Raw genomic sequence first — 19,798 nt, 5'->3', positions numbered from 1 at the left:
ATATATTCATAACAGGTAATATAATATAGGGATTAAAGGATAAGATCTGAACCCAAACTACATTGGTTAAAATCCCTGCTCTGTCCCTTAGTAGGGACCCCATTATAAGTTTGGGGCAATTTATTTAACTCTGTTTTGTCATCTATAAAATTTGTTAAATGGTATTCCTTTAAAAATATTGTGAGAATTAAATTAGAAAATACATGTAGCCCTGGCTGGCATAGCTCAGTGGATTGAGCGCGGGCTGTGAACGAAAGTGTCGCAGGTTCGATTCCCAGTCAGGGTACATGCCTGAGTTGCAGGCCATGACCCCCAGCAACCGCACATGGATGTTTCTCTCTCTCTCTCTCTATCTCCCTCCCTTCCCTCTCTAAAAATAAATAAATAAGCCCTGGCTGGCATAGCTCAGTGGATTGAGAGCGGGCTGGGAACCAAAGTGTCCCAGGTTCGATTCCCAGTCAGGGTACATGCCTGGATTGCAGACCAGAACCCCCAGCAACCGCACATTGATGTTTCTCTCTCTCTCTCTCTCTCCCCCCACTTCCCTCCCTAAAAATAAATAAATAAAATCTAAATAAATAAATAAATAAAATCTTAAAAAAAGAAAATGCATGTAATGTGAAGCACTTAAAAGAGTTCCTGGCACATGGTTAAGTGTCCCCCCAAATTTAGCTATGATTATCGTGTCCATCTGCATCTCCGTGTCCTCCGATGCTCACAGACGTACGCATCTGCTTTCAGAAACTCACTCACTAAGTGGACAAGCATCGGCTGAACACCCATATCTACTAGACACATTACGCTGGGAATAGAGAGCTAAACAAGACATTATCTCTTTCCTGATGAATTTCACGGTCTTGTGAGGAAGATTGCAGAGAAACAATGATTACAATGTAGTTTGATAAGAGTTACAATAGAGTCGAGCCCAAGAAGCTATGTGAACACGCAGAAGGGGCAAGCTGTGGTGGCTGAGACATGGGCTTCTAAGGAGAGAGGTCCTTGAGCTGCATCTGGAAGGTCTAGTAGAAGTTAGCTGAGTGAACAAATGAGGAGAAAGGGGGTTCCAGGTAGAAGGCAGCATGTTCAAAGGCAGGGAGATGAGGATGATGTTCGAAGAACTTAGGTTATTATGCTTTCCACATAGGGAGAGGTTGGAAGAGTGGTGGTAGATGCTGTTGCACAGGTGGGTCTTGAATGAACCATAAAGGCCCAGTGTGCAAGGTAAGGGGTGTGGACTTGATACTGTAATTGGTAGGGAGCCATTGAAATGATTAAACAGCAGAGCGCCGTGATCAGATTTGGGCCCGAGGAAGCCCCCGAGAGCCCCACTTTGGATAATTAATTGGAAGGGAACAAAATTGGAAGGATAGCCCAAAGATACACTAAGAGCCTAAACTAAGGCAGTGACAATGGATAAAGAGCAGGCTGTGAAATGAGGAGATATTACTGGAATAAATTCAATAGTTATTTAGCAACCTTTAGCATGTAGTGCAGAGAAGTGACGAAGAGGGCAGAACGAGGAAATACACTTAGATTTCTAGTTTGCATGGCTGGCGGTGGTGCTGTTTGCTAGGAGCAGGAGTATTTGGGGGGGGGGAGGAGGGATGAGTATATTTTGCTATATTGACTTACAGTTGCCTGTGGAGGTTGGAGTGCCTATTTGATTGTACACCAGAATTACCCAAGGAGCATGTTAAATGTGGATTCTTAGGCTCTGTCCCTAGAGATCCAGATTCTGTAGACCTGAGGTGAAGCCTAAGGAGCTGTACTTTTCAAAAATGCCCCAGGTGGTTCCGTCATAGCCAGTGTACAGCTGTATAGGGAGATATAACAAACAGAATAGGAAATATTGATTTAGGAGTCTCTGCATTTATGTGCTTGCAGCAAGGATTATGAATGAGGTCATACAGAGACAATGGGCAAAGCAAGAAAAGGAAGGGGCTGATGACCAGACTCTTAGAATTGTTCCAACAGTGACTTTCCTTGGCATTACCAAAACAGTGGAGGGTGACGTGGAATGTGGAATTCTGGCGCAAGTGCTAACTGCTCTCGGTATCTGTAGTTCAGTTCTCTTCTCTCCTCCATTCTCCATGCTACCCCAGAATTATCTTTCAAAAACACTGATCTGAGGATGCTATCCTTCTGTTCCTAAACTTTAAATAATTCCTCTTTTTCTACAATCCAGTCTCAACTTGCATTTCCGGATCCAGCTGCCTTTCCCTCCACCACTAATTCTATGTGTCCGCCACTGTGGACTTGACCTTTCCTGGACATGCCATAGGTCTCGTGCCTCTACACTCCCCCTTCTGCCTGAGATGCCTGACCTCCGCTCTGCGTCTCTGCCCGACAACCTCGTTCACAGCTGTCCAGAGTTCATTCATTCATGATCACTCAAATTGCAGTAGCGTTTCTACACATACCACTTTTTGTTTTGGTAATCAGCCTTAGGTGTTGAATCACAATGAGAACGGCAGAAAGACTTAAGTAGGAACTTTATCATGTTTTAATGGAAACCCACTTCACTCTCCATGGTCAAATGTAACTATGCCCTGACCCAGTGGTTCCACATTTGGGAATATATGTGAAGAAACACGAAACACTAGTTCAAAAGAAGATATGCACCCCTATGTTCATTGTAGCATTATTTACAATAGCCCAGATATGGAAGCAACCCAAGTACTCATCAATAGATGAGTGGATAAAAAAGCCCTGGTACATTTCCACAATGGACTATCACTTGGCCATAGAAAAGAATAAAATCTTACCATTTGCTACAGCATGGACCTGGAGCAGCAATTTTCAACTGGTGTGTTACGAGAATTTTTAAAGCATGCAACACCTATTTTGTCAGGGGCACTGACCTCTTTTCCCTTGGATTGTCACATAAAAATCATGACAACAGCCAATACAACAATAGCTGTCCAGTGTGAATGAATCAAAATTATACCTATTTTTTTTTCAGATTGGCAAAAAATATATTTTTGGGTGTGTGCAGAATTTTAGTAATTAGTTTATGTGTGCCATGAGATGAAAAAGGTTGAAAATTGCTTGTCTAGAGGGTATTTTTGCTAAGTGAACTAAATTAGATAAAGAAAGGCAAATATCATATGGTTTCACTTCTAAATAAACTCTAAAGAACAAAATAAACAGACAACACAAAAGCAGACTCATAGACACAGAGAACAAACAGAGGGTTGATAGTTAGGAAGGGGATGGGTTGCTGGCTGAAAAAAAAAAAGAAGGGCTTATGAAATACAAATTGGTGTTTTCCGAGAGATGCTGTTTGTATCATTTACTCTCGACTTCACTTTTCAGTAGTTAGTTATTAGAAAGCGTGTCTCTTCGACTAGATTTTTAATCCCAAGGTAGCAGAGACTATTCTCTTCATCTGTGAGGCTTCTGGGTTTCATGCTTCATACACGGTAGGCTTTCACTGTCTGTTTGTTAGACTGAACTAAAAATTCTCAAATATGAACTTAAAAAAATGACAGGCCATAAACTCCATAATTTCACGTCCTGGAGATCAATCAAATAATAAACAGCCAGCTGCACTTTAGTAAAGGAAGCAGAAAGGTCCCCTCCTCTAATCCAAGATCATTTTTAAATCACAAACTGATTCAATTTCATATTTGCCTCAATACTCATTCAGCCAAATATGAGCTCTTGGAGGTTGCTTTCCTTGTTACAAAAAAAGGAAATCAATGAGATCCGCTCAAAACGAATTGCAGATTATGCTTTAGGAAAGTTTCTTATGAGAAAAAGCAAATAGAAAGACAGATAAACTTACCACCCGAGGATTTGAGTAGGTACCAAGCCCGATGATAGGAATGCTGTTTCCATCACTGAGAGGTATACGGTGATCGGCGGCACTGAGGTCCATGGGGCAGACAGCCTGGGACTTCAGATTTCCAGGAGCGCTTCTACACAATTTTTGAACAAGTGTCCTAGGGCCTGTTTAATCAAAGAAACGGGGGTCAGAGGGAGGAGCAGTGGGAGGGAAGACAGATGGACAGACCTGTTTCTCAACCTGTTTTCTTCTACGTCATCCTGGAAATCCTAACCGAGATTGGCCTTTGAACCGTATCAGAGATGTATAAATAACTCATTGAGGGTTTATGCTTACTCTTGTTCAGAGAAAAGGTGGGAAAAAAACCTGAAAGGAAACAAATCAAGCTGGGTCCTATCAGTTACGATGCTCTCGTTGCCAAATGACAAGTTTATCTCAAATACTTTTAAACTATAAAGGAAATTTGCTGGTTCATATTCCTGAAAACTTCAACATTAGGGCCAGCGTCAGGTGAGACTGCAGTAGTTTTCCAGGACTTCCCTGGAAATTCTGATGCAGAGGACAGGGAAGAAGTCTGGGATTTTTATCTCCTAATTAAACTGGGGAAACACTGGGCTAGAGGAAAGACCAGAGGGCTGTAACAGAACACTGGGACCAAGGGGGTAAGATAAACTATTACGGAAATGACCTCCCACTAGGTTTGTTTGTCCGCTGGCAAAGGAAAGACGTCTCTCAATGCCAGAGATTTGTGGAAAGGACACGAAATGTTTATTTAAGGCTATACAGACTTAAAGTAGCGACCTAATGTCTTCATTAAAATACCAGAGTCCTTTTGGATACCCACAGACGCCCACAGTGCTTCCTTCTCCCCCTGCTCTAATTCAGGGAACTGTATCTCAGGAAAAGAAGCAAACGTTGGGGATTCGGGCTCCTGGCAGCCATGTGGTCCTCTCTTCGCCAAGGCTGTAGGGAAGTCTCCACTCTGCCAAAGCCACGTGGTTCTCTCCCCAATGGCTGCTAAGTCTCGGTTTAAATCCTCGTGCCAATCCTCCTCTGCAGCCCCAATTCTGACTCCTCTCACAATCGGCTATACTTGCCAGCACTCACATATTCTTCCAGCTTTACTGGGCTGCCACCGTAAGTCCAAGCAGTTGTGGCCCCATGGCGTGGAGCCAATCATCTCCAAACTCTCACACAGGCTCTGTAACCAGGGGGAGTCGCATCCCAGTTACATCTTGGGTGGAAGTCACTCCCATCCCCCTGGCTCAAAGCATGGCCACAGCTATTTAACATATCTATGCAACCAGTTAAAGGTTATAGATATGTTAAATGACCACACCAGAGGTTAGCTGCAAAACTGTTGCTGTACAAAACAGCTCTCAATGGCCCTGCTCCCTGTGTCCCTTCCCTCAGCTCACACCTGTGCAGGGGGAAGGGGTGAGGACATCCTAATATTTCCTGGACACCTTGAGTTCTGGACCCCATTCCAAATCCCTATTTGGGGCACCCCTCTGGGCTGCACCCTGTTACAGGGCCAGGAATCAGTTCCTCGCCTCTCCAGTTCTTTTCTTTGCCTCCTAGCTCTCTCAGATAACGCTCCCCTTCTCGACCAAAGGTAGCAATAAGTCCCTGAGGCGGCTCTGTTCTAGGTTCAAGCCCAAGAAAAAGGAGAGTTTCCTCTGTAGCTCAACAATGACCCAGGAAAGGAATCTCTCTCTTTTTTTTTTTTTTGCTTCAATCGACTGTCTTGGTTGAATGGTTATTGCTTAAATCACTCATAGTGGTCAAAGGAAATAAAAGACTGATTTGATTGACTTCAGAGAATTAGAAGCCATTTCTACATGTGGAATCGGAGTTCATCCCTCCTGGGAAGATTCCAGATATTGTTAAGAAAATGAAAAGCATATGGCGGGGGATCTAAGATGGAGTCGGAGTAGGAAGGAGCAGATTTGGCTTTCCTCTGCTCAGGGGAGAAAATCCTGACCAATCTATGGAGTAGAAAGGCAAGCAACCAACATATTTCAGCATTTTTGAAAACAGAGGACCAAGGATTGTGGCAGAACTGAAAAAACAAAGAACGGATCCATAGGGGAGTGCTGCAACAAGGTAGGGTCCCAGGACAGGCGTGTGGTCCTGGGGCTGCAGCCCCAGGCCCGGGGCCCGCGGCTGGGTTTACCATAGGGTTAGTGGGAGAGAGCCAGGTCAGCTGCTCCCTCCCCAGCCGAGCAAGGTCTGAGCGGCTCTGGGAGGAATCCAGGTGCTGGCAAACACACCGGGTGGCGAGCAGCAGAGGCGGTGCCCTGGAGGCAGTGCCCTGGAGGCAGTGGACACCAGAGCCGAGTCACGCAGTGGACCCGGACTCCCAGGGTCACCGTTCTGGCTGGAGCTTTGGCGGTGAGAGAAGCCAGGCCACTGTGGGGAGCGGCGGGCTCGATAGGGAGGAATTTCTCAAGAGGAAGGAGTGAATAGACACAGACACTGTTTGGGGAATTCTCCTAAAGTGATTAGTGGCTCTAGCCTGTCTGCTCCCCAGCTGTGAGAGCGCAGGCAGCGGACGGGCCATGCCCGCTCGCGGGAGCACCGGTGTAGGGGAGGTGCCTGCAAGGAGAGCATCCCTGCACACCAACCCACAGCAGTAACCCTGGGGAAAGACCTGATTCCCACACCCAGGGCCCAAAGCTGAGGAGCCAGTGCGAACTCCACGGGCCAAGGAAGAAAAGCCAAACAAATCATCCTTCAGTCTGCCTCAACCAGCAAGAGCAGAAAAACCGGTTTGGCCACTTTGAAATCAAGAGACTTTTTAATTTGATTCTATTTTTTTTAACAATTTTTAAGTTTTTAAGTTTTATTGTTTTTATTCTCTTTTGATTTCTTTTTCCTCTCTTACCTGATTTCTTGTTTTATTCCTTCCTCCTTCTTGTCCTCCAATTTTATCTCTTCTTCCTGCCTTCATCTGCCTTTTCTATTTTTTACTTTTTAAAATTTTTTCCTAAATACCTACAAGTGAGACAAAATCCTGGATCGGTGAAAAGACCAAAGTTGAACCCAAAGAAGGGGCATCACAACAGCTGGGACAGTGAGATAAATGTCACTCTGCTATTACAGAGAACCTGCAAGTTATTGCATATTTGTATTATTATTATTTTTCCAGTGTTCCTACATCTTTTTTTTTTAACAGTATTTTTATATCCCTCTTATTTTTGTATAGCCTGCTTTGCTAGGCTGGTTTTATTGTATGACCTGACAGCTTTCCCCTGATATCTCTTTCTATACTGTATTACTAATCTACTGTCCATTAACTCACCTGTGTCCCATCAGCATACTACTCGATGTTCTGTACTCCCTATCCATGTTACCTAGATCTCATAGACTCTGCCATATGAATGTTGCCATAATATTATTGTAAATAATTGCTGTTCCATGCAATTGTAATTACTTCACAACACCCCTCCCAGATCTTAGCCCATTTCAAAGTTTCCTGAACGCTATTACTGTAGTGGTTAACTCTATTCTCTCATACACTACACCTATTTACTATCCTTTACTCTCACCTTACCCCAGAATCTGACCGCCCACAACCTCTCTGCTTTATAGATCCAACTCACAATCCTTCCTCCCCCAACAAGAGTCTTATCTTCTTTCCATCCTTTCTAAAAATCAGCTAGCTGGGTGGAAGACCATGGTTAACACTATACATAGTGAAAGGATCTCCTATATCTTCCCTACTTGCTACTATTGTAAATAGCATAGAATTCTCTGTTGCTGTCTTAAACCATTTTGCCTTCCCCTCCAACTGATGACAAAAAAGAATAGGTGGAGGGGGTGAACACCAGGATACCCACTGGAAGAGGAAACCCAACAACAAAGGAACCACTAACAGATAACAGCAGAAGAAGGTGAAGGAGGGAGTAGTAACCACACAAACCTCAATCCAGGACTTATCTGGAAATACAACTAAACAGTAGAGACAGTACCCAATACAAACAACTGAACAAGATTTCTTTAAACCTTGTACACACAGAAGAACCAGCTTCAAAACAACCTGCCCTCACCAGCACAGCAAAATACAGAAAGTGGTGGACAGAGTGACCCACATTTAACCAGCTGGCGGGAAGGAAACACCAAAGAAAGACTCAACAACAATCAAAACCCAAAGGAAAACATAAAGCCAACTTAAACGACAGCCCAAGACCAGCGAGCTTGGGGTGTCAAGGAAACAGCACCACTGAAACTCACTGCTACTCTACTAAAGAAGTTCACATCATAAACCCAGAGATCCAGAACAGATCAATATAAGAAGCTGAGGTGAACAAGAAGAGTCTCACAAACAATGGGAAGACAAAGAAATAATCCCCAAATGAAAGGAAAGGAGGAAGCCTCAAAAAGAATGCTAAATGAAACAGAGGCAATTCAACTATCAGATATTGAATTCAAAGCAGTGATTGTCAGGAAGCTCAATGAGCTCACAATGAGCTACGAGAAACTACAGGGAAGCTACAATGAACTCAATGAAAACTACATCAGCATAAAAAAGGAAATAGAAACTCTCAACAAGGGCCAAGAGGAAATGAAGAATACAATTTCTGAACTGAAGAACACAGTAGAAGGAATGAAAAGCAGGATCGATGAAGCAGAAGATCAGATCAGCGAGCTAGAGGACAAAATAGAAGAAAACACCCAGAAAGAGCAAGAAAAGGAAAAGAGGCTCAGAAAAAATGAAGAGGAATTAAGAGAAATGCAAGACAATATGAAACGTAATAATATCCGCATAATAGGGGTACCAGAAGGAGAAGAAGAAGAACAAGGGATAGAAAACCTAGTTGAACAAGTGATGATGGAAAACTTCCCTAATTTGATGAGACAAAAAGTCACACAAATACAGGAAACACAGAGAGTCCCAATCAAGAGGAACCCAAAGAGGCCCACCTCAAGACACATCATAATTAAAATGGCAAAATTTCAAGACAAAGAGAGAATCTTAAAGGCAGCAAAGGAGAAAAAGGAAGTAACATACAAGGGGGCCCCAATAAGGCTAACAGCTGACTTCTCAATGGAAACACTCCAAGCCAGAAGAGAATGGCAAGAAATAATCCAAGTAATGAGAACCAGAGGCCTGCAACCACGACTACTTTACCCAGCAAGGCTCTCAATTAAGATAGAAGGCCAAATAAGAAGCTTCTCAGACAAAAGAAGTCTAAAAGAATACACTTCCACTAAACCAGCTTTGCAAGAGATGCTGAAGGGACTGCTTTAAGGAAAGAAAGGAAAAGAGAGAGTCAGAGAGGATCACACGTACATAAAAGGCAATGAATAAGTACCTATCAATAATAACCTTAAACGTAAATGGATTAAACGCTCCAATCAAAAGACATAGAATAGCTGATTGGATAAGAAAACATGACCCACACATATGCTGTCTACAAGAGACCCACCTCAGGATAAAAGATCTGCACAGGTTGAAAGTGGAGGGCTGGAAACAAATTTTCCAAGCAAATGGACAGGAAAAAAAAAGCCGGGGTAGCAATACTCATATCTGACAAAATAGACTTCCAAAGAAGGTCCATAAAGAGAGACCCAGAAGGTCATTTCATAATACTCAAGGGAAGAATTCACCAAGAAGACATAAATATTGTAAATATATATGCACCCAACATAGGAGCACCCAAATACATAAAGAAAATCTTAGAGGACTTCAAGAAAGATATGGACAGCAACACAATTATTGTGGGGGATTTTAACACCCCTCTATCAAAAATGGACAGATCTTCCAAACAAAATATCAACAAAGATATTGAGGCATTGAACAATACACTAGACGAACTGGGTTTTACCGATATTTACAGAACCCTCCATCCCAAAGAAGCTAAATACACATTTTTTTCAAATGTACATGGAACATTTTCAAAGATTGACCACATGATAGGACACAAAACAAGCCTCAACAATTTCAAAAAAATTGAAATCATACCAAGCAATTTCTCGGATCACAAGGGACTGAAACTAGAAACCAACCCCAAGGAAAAAAACCCAAAACACTCAAATTCATGGAGATTAAACAGCATGCTATTAAACAATGAATGGGTCAAGAAAGATATTAGGGAAGAAATCAAACGGTTTTTGGAAACAAATGAAAACGAACTCACAACAACCCAAAACTTATGGGACACAGCCAAGGCAGTCCTGAGAGGGAAGATCATAGCGATACAGGCCCACCTAAAAAAGTTAGAAACATTTCAAACAAACAACCTAACCCTACGTCTACAAGAACTCGAGGAACAACAACAAAGACAGCCCAGAGCAAGCAGAAGGAAGGAAATAACCAAGATCAGAGCAGAATTAAATGACATAGAGACTAAAAGCACAATTCTAAAGATCAATGAATCCAAGAGTTGGTTCTTTGAAAAGATAAACAAAATCGACAAGCCTTTAAGCAGACTCATCAAGAAAAAAAGAGAGAAAACCCAAATAAACACAATCAGAAATGAAAGAGGAGAGATTACAACAGATACCACAGAAATACAAAGGATTGTAACAAATTACTACAAAGAGCTGTATGCCAAGAAATTTGAAAACCTAGATGAAATGGACAAATTTCTAGAAAAATATAACCTTCCAAAACTCAATAAAATGGAAGCAGAAAGCCTGAACAAACCAATAACAGCAAAAGAAATTGAAGCAGTAATCAAAAACCTCCCAACACACAAAAGCCCTGGACCAGATGGTTTCACAGGAGAATTCTACAAAGCATTTAAGGAAGAACTAACACCTATCCTTCACAGACTATTTCAAAAAATCCAAAAAGATGGAGGACTCCCAAACTCTTTTTATGAGGCCAACATCATCTTAATTCCAAAACCAGATAAAGACACAACAAAGAAAGAAAACTACAGGCCAATATCGCTGATGAACATTGACACTAAAATCCTCAACAAGATACTGGCAAACCGCATCCAACAGTACATTAAGAAGGTCATACACCATGACCAAGTGGGATTCATTCCAGGTATGCAAGGATGGTACAATATCCGCAAATCAGTAAATATAATACATCACATAAACAAAAGCAAAGACAAAAACCACATGATCATATCAATAGATGCAGAAAAAGCATTTGATAAGGTACAGCACCCATTTATGATAAAAACATTCAGTAAAGTGGGAATAGAGGGAGCATTCCTCAACATAATAAAGGCCATATATGGGAAACCTACAGCCAACATTATACTCAATGGGCAAAAATTAAAATCTTTTCCACTAAGAACAGGAACAAGACAAGGATGTCCACTTTCACCACTTCTATTCAATATAGTACTGGAAGTTCTAGCCACAGCAATCAGACAAGAAAAAGAAATAAAAGGAATCCAAATCGGAAAGAAGGAAACAAAACTGTCACTGTTCGCAGATGACATGATAGTGTACATAGAAAATCCTATAGACTCCACCAAAAAACTGCTTGACCTAATAAATGAATTTGGTAAAACAGCGGGATACAAAGTCAATATCCAGAAATCAAAGGCATTTCTGTACACCAACAATGAAACAGCAGAAGCAGAAATCAAGAAAAAAATTCCATTTGAAATAGCAAAAAGAAAAATAAAATACCTAGGAATAAACCTAACCAAAGAGGTAAAAGACCTGTATTCAGAAAACTACATAACACTGAGGAGAGAAATCAAGGAAGACACAAACAAATGGAAACATATACCATGTTCATGGATTGGAAGAATTAATATCATTAAAATGTCCATACTACCAAAAGCAATTTACACATTCAATGCAATACCTATTAAAGTACCAATGGCATATTTCACAGACATAGAACAAACACTTCAACAATTTATATGGAACCATAAACGACCCCAAATAGCTGCTGCAATTTTGAGAAAGAAGAGTAAAGTAGGAGGAATCACAATACCTGACACTAAACTATACTACAAGGCCACTGTAATCAAAACAGCCTGGTACTGGCATAAAAACAGGCACATAGACCAATGGAACAGAACAGAGAGCCCAGAAATAAACCCAAGCCTCTACGGTCAATTAATATTTGACAAAGGAGGCAGCAACATAAAATGGAATAAAAATAGCCTCTTCAACAAATGATGTTGGGAGAACTGGACAGTATGTGCAAAAAAATGAAACTCGAGCACCAACTTACACCTTATACAAAAATAGATTCAAGGTGGATAAAAGACTTAAATATAAAACGTGACACCATTAAAGTCCTAGAAGAGAAGGTAGGTAGGAAAATCTCAGATATTTCACGCAGAAACTTTTTCACTGACTTGTCTCCTAGAGCAAGGGACATAAAGGAAAGAATAAACAAATGGGACCTCATCAAAATTAAAAGCTTTTGCACAGCTAAGGAAAACAGTATCAAAATAAAAAGAGAACCAACTGTATGGGAAAACATATTTGCCAATGATACCTCAGACAAGGGTTTAATCTCCAAAATATATAAAGAACTTACATGACTCTACTCTAAGAAGACAAGTAACCCAATTAAAAAATGGGCAAAGGACTTGAACAGACACTTCTCCAAGGAGGACATACAGAAAATCCAAAGACACATGAAGCGATGCTCAATATCGCTAGCCATCAGAGAGATGCAGATTAAAACCACAATGAGGTACCACTTCACACCAGTCAGAATGGCCATCATAAACAAAGCAACAAACAACAAGTGTTGGAGAGGATGTGGAGAAAGGGGGTCCCTAGTGCACTGTTGGTGGGACTGCAGACTGGTACAACCACTATGGAAAGCAGTTTGGAACTTCCTCAGAAAACTAAAAATGGATCTGCCTTTTGACCCAGCAATTCCATTGCTGGGACTCTATCCTAAGAACACTAAAACACCAATACAAAAGAACCTTTGCACCCCGATGTTCATAGCAGCACAATTTACAATAGCTAGGTGCTGGAAGCAACCTAGATGCCCATCAGTAAATGAATGGATCAAAAAACTGTGGTACATTTACACAATGGAATTTTATGCAGCAGAAAGAAAGAAGGAGCTCATACCCTTTGCAACAGCATGGATGGAGCTGGAAAGCATTATGCTAAATGAAACAAGCCAGGCAGTGAAAGACAAATACCACATGATATCACCTTTAACAGGAATCTAAACAACAAAACAAAACAAAACAAACTAGCAAAATATAACCAAAGACACTGAAATAGGGGATAGTCTGACAGTGGCCAGAGGGGAGAGAAGAGGGAATTTCAGGGGGGAATGGGTAGGGATTACAGGAACAAATTTGGAGGACACATGGACAAAAACTAGGGGTGGGGGGTAACGGGGGGAAGGGGGGTGGGTTCGGTGGGTGGGCTGGAATGGGAGTAGGGGGAGAAAACTGTACTTGAACAATGATTAAAATAAAATAAAAAAAAATGAAAAGCTTACAATTAACAATTGTTTCCCATAGTCTTTCTCTAAAGCAGTAATTTTCAACCTTTTTATCTCATGGCACACAATAACTAATTACTAAAATTCTTTGGCACACCAAAAATACATATATTTGCTGATATGACAAAAAATAGGAATAATTTTGATTCATTCACACCATTCAGTTATTGCTGTGTTGGCTGTTGTCATTTTTTTTCTAATTTCACAACCTAAGTCAGTGTTCCTGACTAAAAGTCAGGCATTACATGTTTTTAAAAAATGCTTCCAGAGTTCTGGTCAAAATGGCAGCCTCTGTCAACATGGTACTCACCTCCTTCCTGCAACCACATCAAAATTACACGTACACTACAGAACAACCATCATTCAGAACAGCCTGAAATCTGGCTGAACGGAAGTCCTACAACTAGGGAATTCAAGAAGAAGCCACACTGAGACTGGTCGGAGGAGCAAGACATGGAACGGGCTTGTCCCACACCCACAGGTATGGTGGACAAAAGTTGGGAAGGCTATCTCAGCTGCACAGGTCTCCCCACAGGGAGCCAGGGGCTCCAGCCCCACACCAGACCCTTCTGCCCAGGGTTCCAGTGCCAGGAAGAAAAGTCACCATAACTTCTGACTATAAAAACCAGTGGGGCCTTGACCAGTGTGGCTCAGTTGGTTGAAGCATTGCCCCATAACAAAAAGGCTGCAGGTGCAATTCCCAGTCAGGGCACATGCCTAGGTTGTAGGCTCGGTCCCTGGCCCAGGTGTATATCGGAGGCAACTGATGAAAGCTTCTCTCTCCCATCAATATTTCTCTCTTTCCCTTCCTCTCTCTCTAAAAAGCAATGAAAAAATGTCCTTGCGTGAGGATTAAAAAATAAAAGCACAGTGGAGATTGAGGCTGAGAGAAGTGGAGGCTGCTGGAGTCCCAGGTAGGGGACACATGTAGTCCCTCTCATGTGCCCCCTGCTGGGGACCTGGTTGGCAACTCAGGCATGTGTCCTGACTGGGAATCCAACCTGCAACCCTTTGATTCACAGGCCCATGCTCTCAATCCATTGAACCACACCAACCAGGGCATATTATCTATATTTTTTCACTTTAGTCATTCTTGTAGGCTTGTCATGGTGTCCCATGGTTATTTTTATTTGCATTTCCCATGTGAATAATGATGCTAAACATTTTTTAATGTATTTATTTGACATCTATATCTTTTCCTGGTGAGGTGCCTGTTCTTGTAGTTTGCCTATTTTTTAATTCAGTTTTTGTCTTAGGGTTGAGTTTTGAGATTCCTCAGTAAATTTTTGATGCATGTTCTTTACTGAATACATGATTTACAATGTTTTTCTGTCTGTAGCTTGCTTTTTCACTCTCTTAACTGTGTCTTTCATGGAGCAAAAAAAATTAACTTGGATAATGTTCAATTTTTTTGAATTGTGTTCAGAGTCTGACCTCTAGATTTCAGGTCATTAAAAGAAACTGCACATGTCGTTAATTTGAAAACCACGTTTGCACCTGTATACTGCGAGATAACTTGCATTTTGTCATCTCAGCATGCAGACAGGCAAAACCTAGGACCAGGGGGAAGTTGCTACATGCACAGGGTGGTCTGGTATTGGCTGATAAAAGGGAGAGCTGATATCATTAAAGTGAATGGGAACAGCTTGGGATGTGGAAATTCTAGTCTCTGAGAACTTGGATTATTTTTAGTTTTAGAATTTGTTTGCTCTACATTTTTCTGAAGATTAATGATAAGGACATTAAAAGTTTTTGAGTAAAAGGTAAAAATTTTCTAAGACTGGCAAAAAAGCGTTATCTACCCTAAAAATAAGCCAAGAGTGATCAAAGCTTACTGGAAAATACTGGTTCAACCAACATGTGCTCTTTTATTTTGTGCTATTTATGGCAAGCTGGCCCAGATAACTATTACCTGCAGGGAGTTTACTTTGGAAGAGGCTCATATGCCAGGAGGGAATTCAAATTTGCAGAAGCACAACTGCTTGACAAGCTTTAGTGTTTGTGTTTAAGTATTAACTGTTAATGTACACAATTAAATGAAGGTTTTTCAAAAGGTGTATTTCCGTGTTTGATTCAGTGTTTGATGACTGAAAGTAGTCACGGAACTCAATTTACATGTTACAGGTGACAAGTATAATACGGCAATGTCAGGAGGAGGAAGTGTACCGGGAGGGGTCAGGTGCCAGCGTTCTTACCCTTCTACCACTTGTGAGTGCTTAGACTATTCTAGAATATGCTTTGTCTTCAGGCCATGTGTATGAAGCACTACTACTACAGCCGTATGTGTGAAGCACCTTGAGACCAGGAAGCCCAAACTTGTTCAAGGTGAGCTTGTCACCCAAGCATATTCCAGCCCCATGATCAACCTAGACTCTCAACCCTCCACAAATCAGGCGCAAGTTATCAACTGAATTACGAATACCAAACATTGCTGTTCCGTATGCCCCCAAACAACTTACTGACCCACTGTTACAGAACTGAATAAGTTCCATAGTGATGTCAAGGTTGGCTTATTTTTAGGGTAGATAAGGCTTTTTTGCCAGACTTAGAAAAATTTTACCTTTTACTCAAGTGATGCTCCGTGCTGTTCTGGAGGTAAGCATTTGGTCAATGCAGCCCCGTTGAGATTAACCCATGGTATACGACAGGAATATTTAAAACTGTCAATGAGGCACAGACCATTTGCTTACACAGGTCAAATAATCAAGGTAGGGAAGGAACATTGTTGGGTTCAAAATGTCACAGCTCCCAATAGTGATGGAGAAGCAATGATGGTGATATCCTATCTTCAGGGCATTTAATTCATCTCATAAAATGCACTATCATCATTTCCAACTGACAAGAATATTTAAATCTAAAATCCTGAAGCAAAAAAAGAAAATTCTTTTAACATAGTAATTTCAACAGTTTTCTGTTTAAACATGAGTACGTTTCTTTTAACCTGAAAGCACACAATTGTGTATATGTATTTATGTTAATATATTTCACCCAAGAAGATAAACTTCCTTTTTTATTTACCTGGCTCTCCCTCCTTTTCCACCTAAGTTTGGTGAATGAGAGAGTTTGCACAGTCACTCCGAATTAATGAAACTTTGGAGAATGCCAAGCAAACGTTATTATTTTTACTTGTTTTATTTGTTAAAAGGTTTTATTTATTTATTTTTAAAGAGAGGGGAAGGGAAGGAGAAAGAGAGGGAGAGAAATATCAAAGTGTGGTTGCCTCTTGCACATTTCCTAGTGGGGACCTGGCCTGCAACCCCGGCATGTGCCCTGACTGGGAATCAAACTGGCGACCCCCTGGTTTGCAGCCCACACCCAATCCACTGAGCTACACCAGCCAGGGCTACTTTTACTTTATTTTTTCTCCCTCCATCTCTGCCCCACCCCCGCCGCCACCTCTGCCTGCCTGCCCTGGCGATATTTTAAAAGCACACCACAACCAGAAACAATAATTAATAGAGGCTTTTAATTCTGTTAAGCAATATGGAAATTTTTGTTGAAATGATTTAAGTGTATGCCAGAAGTATTGAGGGCTAACAGGATATTGTGACAATAAAAAAAGAACCTCAATGACACAGAATAACTGACTCATTTTGCAGAAAGAGGGCCCAAACTGTAATTTTTTTCTCCTTTGGTTCCCTATTTATGTAATAATTTGTAATGAAGGATTTACCAATACCCCCTTATATGTAAGTATTAAGACACAGAGAAATATATAAATATACAAGGTGATAAACAAGGATTTTCATTTTAGTCTTAATATGTAATTACTTTATAAGCATATTAAATAAAATTATATTTCCCATATTGAATTTATAATCTTAATCAGCAACAGTTTCTTTGAAAAATAGACAAATTCTATTTATTATCCTGTCCCTATGTTTGTATTTTTCTGTATCTATTGGACATAAGATGGTCAACAATTTACATTCATTTTTATATTTAACAAAGTAACCGATTCTTTCAAAGTAAACAATTCAAAAAGTTTTGGGACATACAGGAAACTGAAAGACAGGAAACCAAGCACTGTCTTGCTACTTCTTTTTTAGGTGAACACATATTTTATATAGTTTATCTCAAAAAGAAACATATTTTATAACATGATTCAAAAGACATTTATACATACTCTTAATACTATAGAAAGAATGAAGTAACAGTGTTCCATTTGCAGACAAATTTTTCAACTGGAAATATGTAAAACATTTCTTTTCCTGGAAGCCATGTACTGTACATGATTTTGGGAAACTTTTGCCCTCTCCAAGAATATCCCATAAAGTCCTTTCTTTGTCTATCAATTCTTATGATTGTCAAGTTTACACTGTGGGAAAACATACAAAGTGCTCTGTTACCAATTTCTCACCAGCGAGATGTGTTCTGTTCTTCTTTACTCATGCCGAAAGTTTCCATTTATGCTCTGCCAAATGCCCTGCCAAGCACGAGCCCCCACAGTTCTGCAGTGTTGGGAAACATTTGCTCTTGATGGTTATGTCAGGCTCATGGGTTTATCATGATTCGGTGAAGAGAATGATAGCTCAGGCCCGAGGAGCCCCAGGGCACGATGTGGTGCCTCTTGATCACCAAAAAGAGCCACCGATTCAGTCCCAAAGTGCCCAAGACTGTTCTGTTTATGTGTCTGCTTGTCACCTTGTTGCAAGCCCAACTAACCTCGTACAGACTGCCTCTACAGCAAAGCCTAAGAATCCATAATAAAAAAAACAAACAAACAAAACGCTCATCAGTACTGCAGAGACAAATCAGCTCTGGTGGGCATCTATTGTTTTGCCTGCCTAGCACTCCCAGCATCTTCTGCGGGCCGTCCTCCCTTCCTCTTTTTGAAAATTCCTCCTCCGCTTACGCTAGTCATGTGGTTGTTTTAGAAGCCGCAAATCATAGTGTCTCCTCCGCTTCCTGGCCAGTGTCCATTGGTCCAGAGGTAGGCCTGTAAAGTAGGTTGGCTCAATCAGGGTATCTTGTAAATTTAAAAAGCTCAAGCTGATTTGTACGTGATGAAGCAGGTGGTGTGGTTCCTGCCACCAGGAGCACGATGATGTGAGAGAATGTCACTGATGAGCAGAGAAAAGAGCACAGACAAGTGACGGAGAGTGTCCCGGCGGTGTCTGTGCTCTGTGAATCACGCATCTCCAAGGTCCCGCCCTCCTCGCTGTTACGTGAATCCGAAGGCTGTGTGTAAGAGACCTTTTAAGGAGAAGGATGTGAAAGATAAGATTATAGGAAATATATTTGGTTAAAAAGAAATCCGGAACTTTTTTTAGTAGACACCATGAAAGTGGGCAAAATTAGCAGGTTCAGAATATGTGTTGCATTATGTATGATGCAACCCATTATGTACGATGTCATCCATATTCCATAACTAAGACATTATGTTTTTTTCATATCAGACTGGAGAACAGTCTGCCCAGGTGCAGAGCCTGAGGGCGAGCAGGCACGCGCACGCTTTGACAATGGAATGCAAGACGGGACACCCCAATGGCGGGAAATTTGGCAACAAATAGCTAGTGAAATCACACACGCATTTACTCATTGATCCAGCAGGGATCTATCCATAGATATATCATTAAAAACATAAAAATTATATGTGCACAAAGCATTCGCTTAATAAATCATTTGTGAAATGCTAAGAAGATTCTCAAAAAACCCCACTGTCATTCTGGGCCCATTGGCTGAGCCTTCTGCAGACCGTTCCACAGTTTCATTAAGCCGGTGGTTTCTGGTTGATGGTTAAACCGTGACTTGTGTGCACATCAGCCTCTCTTGCTATAATCCCGTTGCCAATAAATGTGATCTTTAGTCAGAAGCATGGTTATGTGGCATTACATAAATCTGCACATTCCGGAAGAAGTATCAAAGCGTGCATTTCAACGAGGACAAAACACGGTCCGTACAGTGACGGGGAGCTGACCGATGATCCCCTGGGGTCTGGGACGGAAGGTTGGAATTCACTGGGAAGGGGCACCGGGGGGGGGGTCTTTGGAGATGATGGGGATGTCCCCTGTACCTAATTGTGATGGCAGTATATATTTTGGCAAATATTCTCTAACTATACTCTTAAAAGGGGTACATTTTATTGCATGTAAATTATACCCCGATAGGGTTGCTTTAAAAGGTATTAACTGTACTTTTAACCTTTCCTCAGGGGTTTCACTTTGACTCCATTTACCACTGTCCTGATTTTTATAGCATTGTTATCAGGAGCTGTATTTTATATGGGTTTCACTAGCCCCACATCGTTATAGTTGTTTTATTTTCAGTCGATGAGTGTTTAGATTTACCCAAATGATTGATTTTGGGAAGCTTATGTCTGCCCTTCCCCCACCCCCTCCCTTTTCTCCTTCCTTCCTTCTTTCCTTCCACCCTGCTTTCCCTCTCCTGGCTTTCCCAGCGATAATTGAGTTATTGCACTTTCTTTCTTTCTTCTCCCAGTGGTTGCTGACCTCCACGTCCAGGCTAGTGAAGGGCTGCATAGTCATCCTTGTTACCTTTACCTTATGTTTATCAAGTAAACATGACATTGATCCAGGGTACATCTGAACCGGTTCCAGACCTCAGAGGCCAAGCCGAATCAATGCACTTTCAAAGGTTCTTTC

The 19,798-nt window shown here is 41.3% G+C and overlaps 1 protein-coding gene across 2 annotated transcripts in view; it reads right to left on the bottom strand.

Moving 5' to 3' along the window:
- The window catches only part of AKR1D1 (aldo-keto reductase family 1 member D1), a 42,808-nt gene extending 38,106 nt beyond the window's left edge, over positions 1-4,702 (bottom strand). Inside the window, exons 1-2 of one of the 2 annotated variants that reach the window (XM_036010944.1) lie at positions 4,679-4,702; positions 3,788-3,951 (exon numbers count right to left, since the gene is read on the bottom strand). In XM_036010944.1, the coding sequence (XP_035866837.1) occupies positions 3,788-3,880 (93 nt within the window). In that variant the 5' untranslated portion in view covers positions 3,881-3,951; positions 4,679-4,702. The remainder of the gene's footprint in view (positions 1-3,787; positions 3,952-4,678) is intronic. The other variant, XM_028525974.2, reaches the window with a different exon arrangement.
- Between the last annotated feature and the right edge of the window lie 15,096 nt (positions 4,703-19,798).

The sequence above is a fragment of the Phyllostomus discolor genome, chromosome 10 (genome assembly GCF_004126475.2).
Source record: "Phyllostomus discolor isolate MPI-MPIP mPhyDis1 chromosome 10, mPhyDis1.pri.v3, whole genome shotgun sequence".
NCBI classification, from domain to species: domain Eukaryota; kingdom Metazoa; phylum Chordata; class Mammalia; order Chiroptera; family Phyllostomidae; genus Phyllostomus; species Phyllostomus discolor.
Note: the sequence above shows the minus strand (reverse complement) of the source record. Positions and strands in the feature narration are given on the sequence as shown.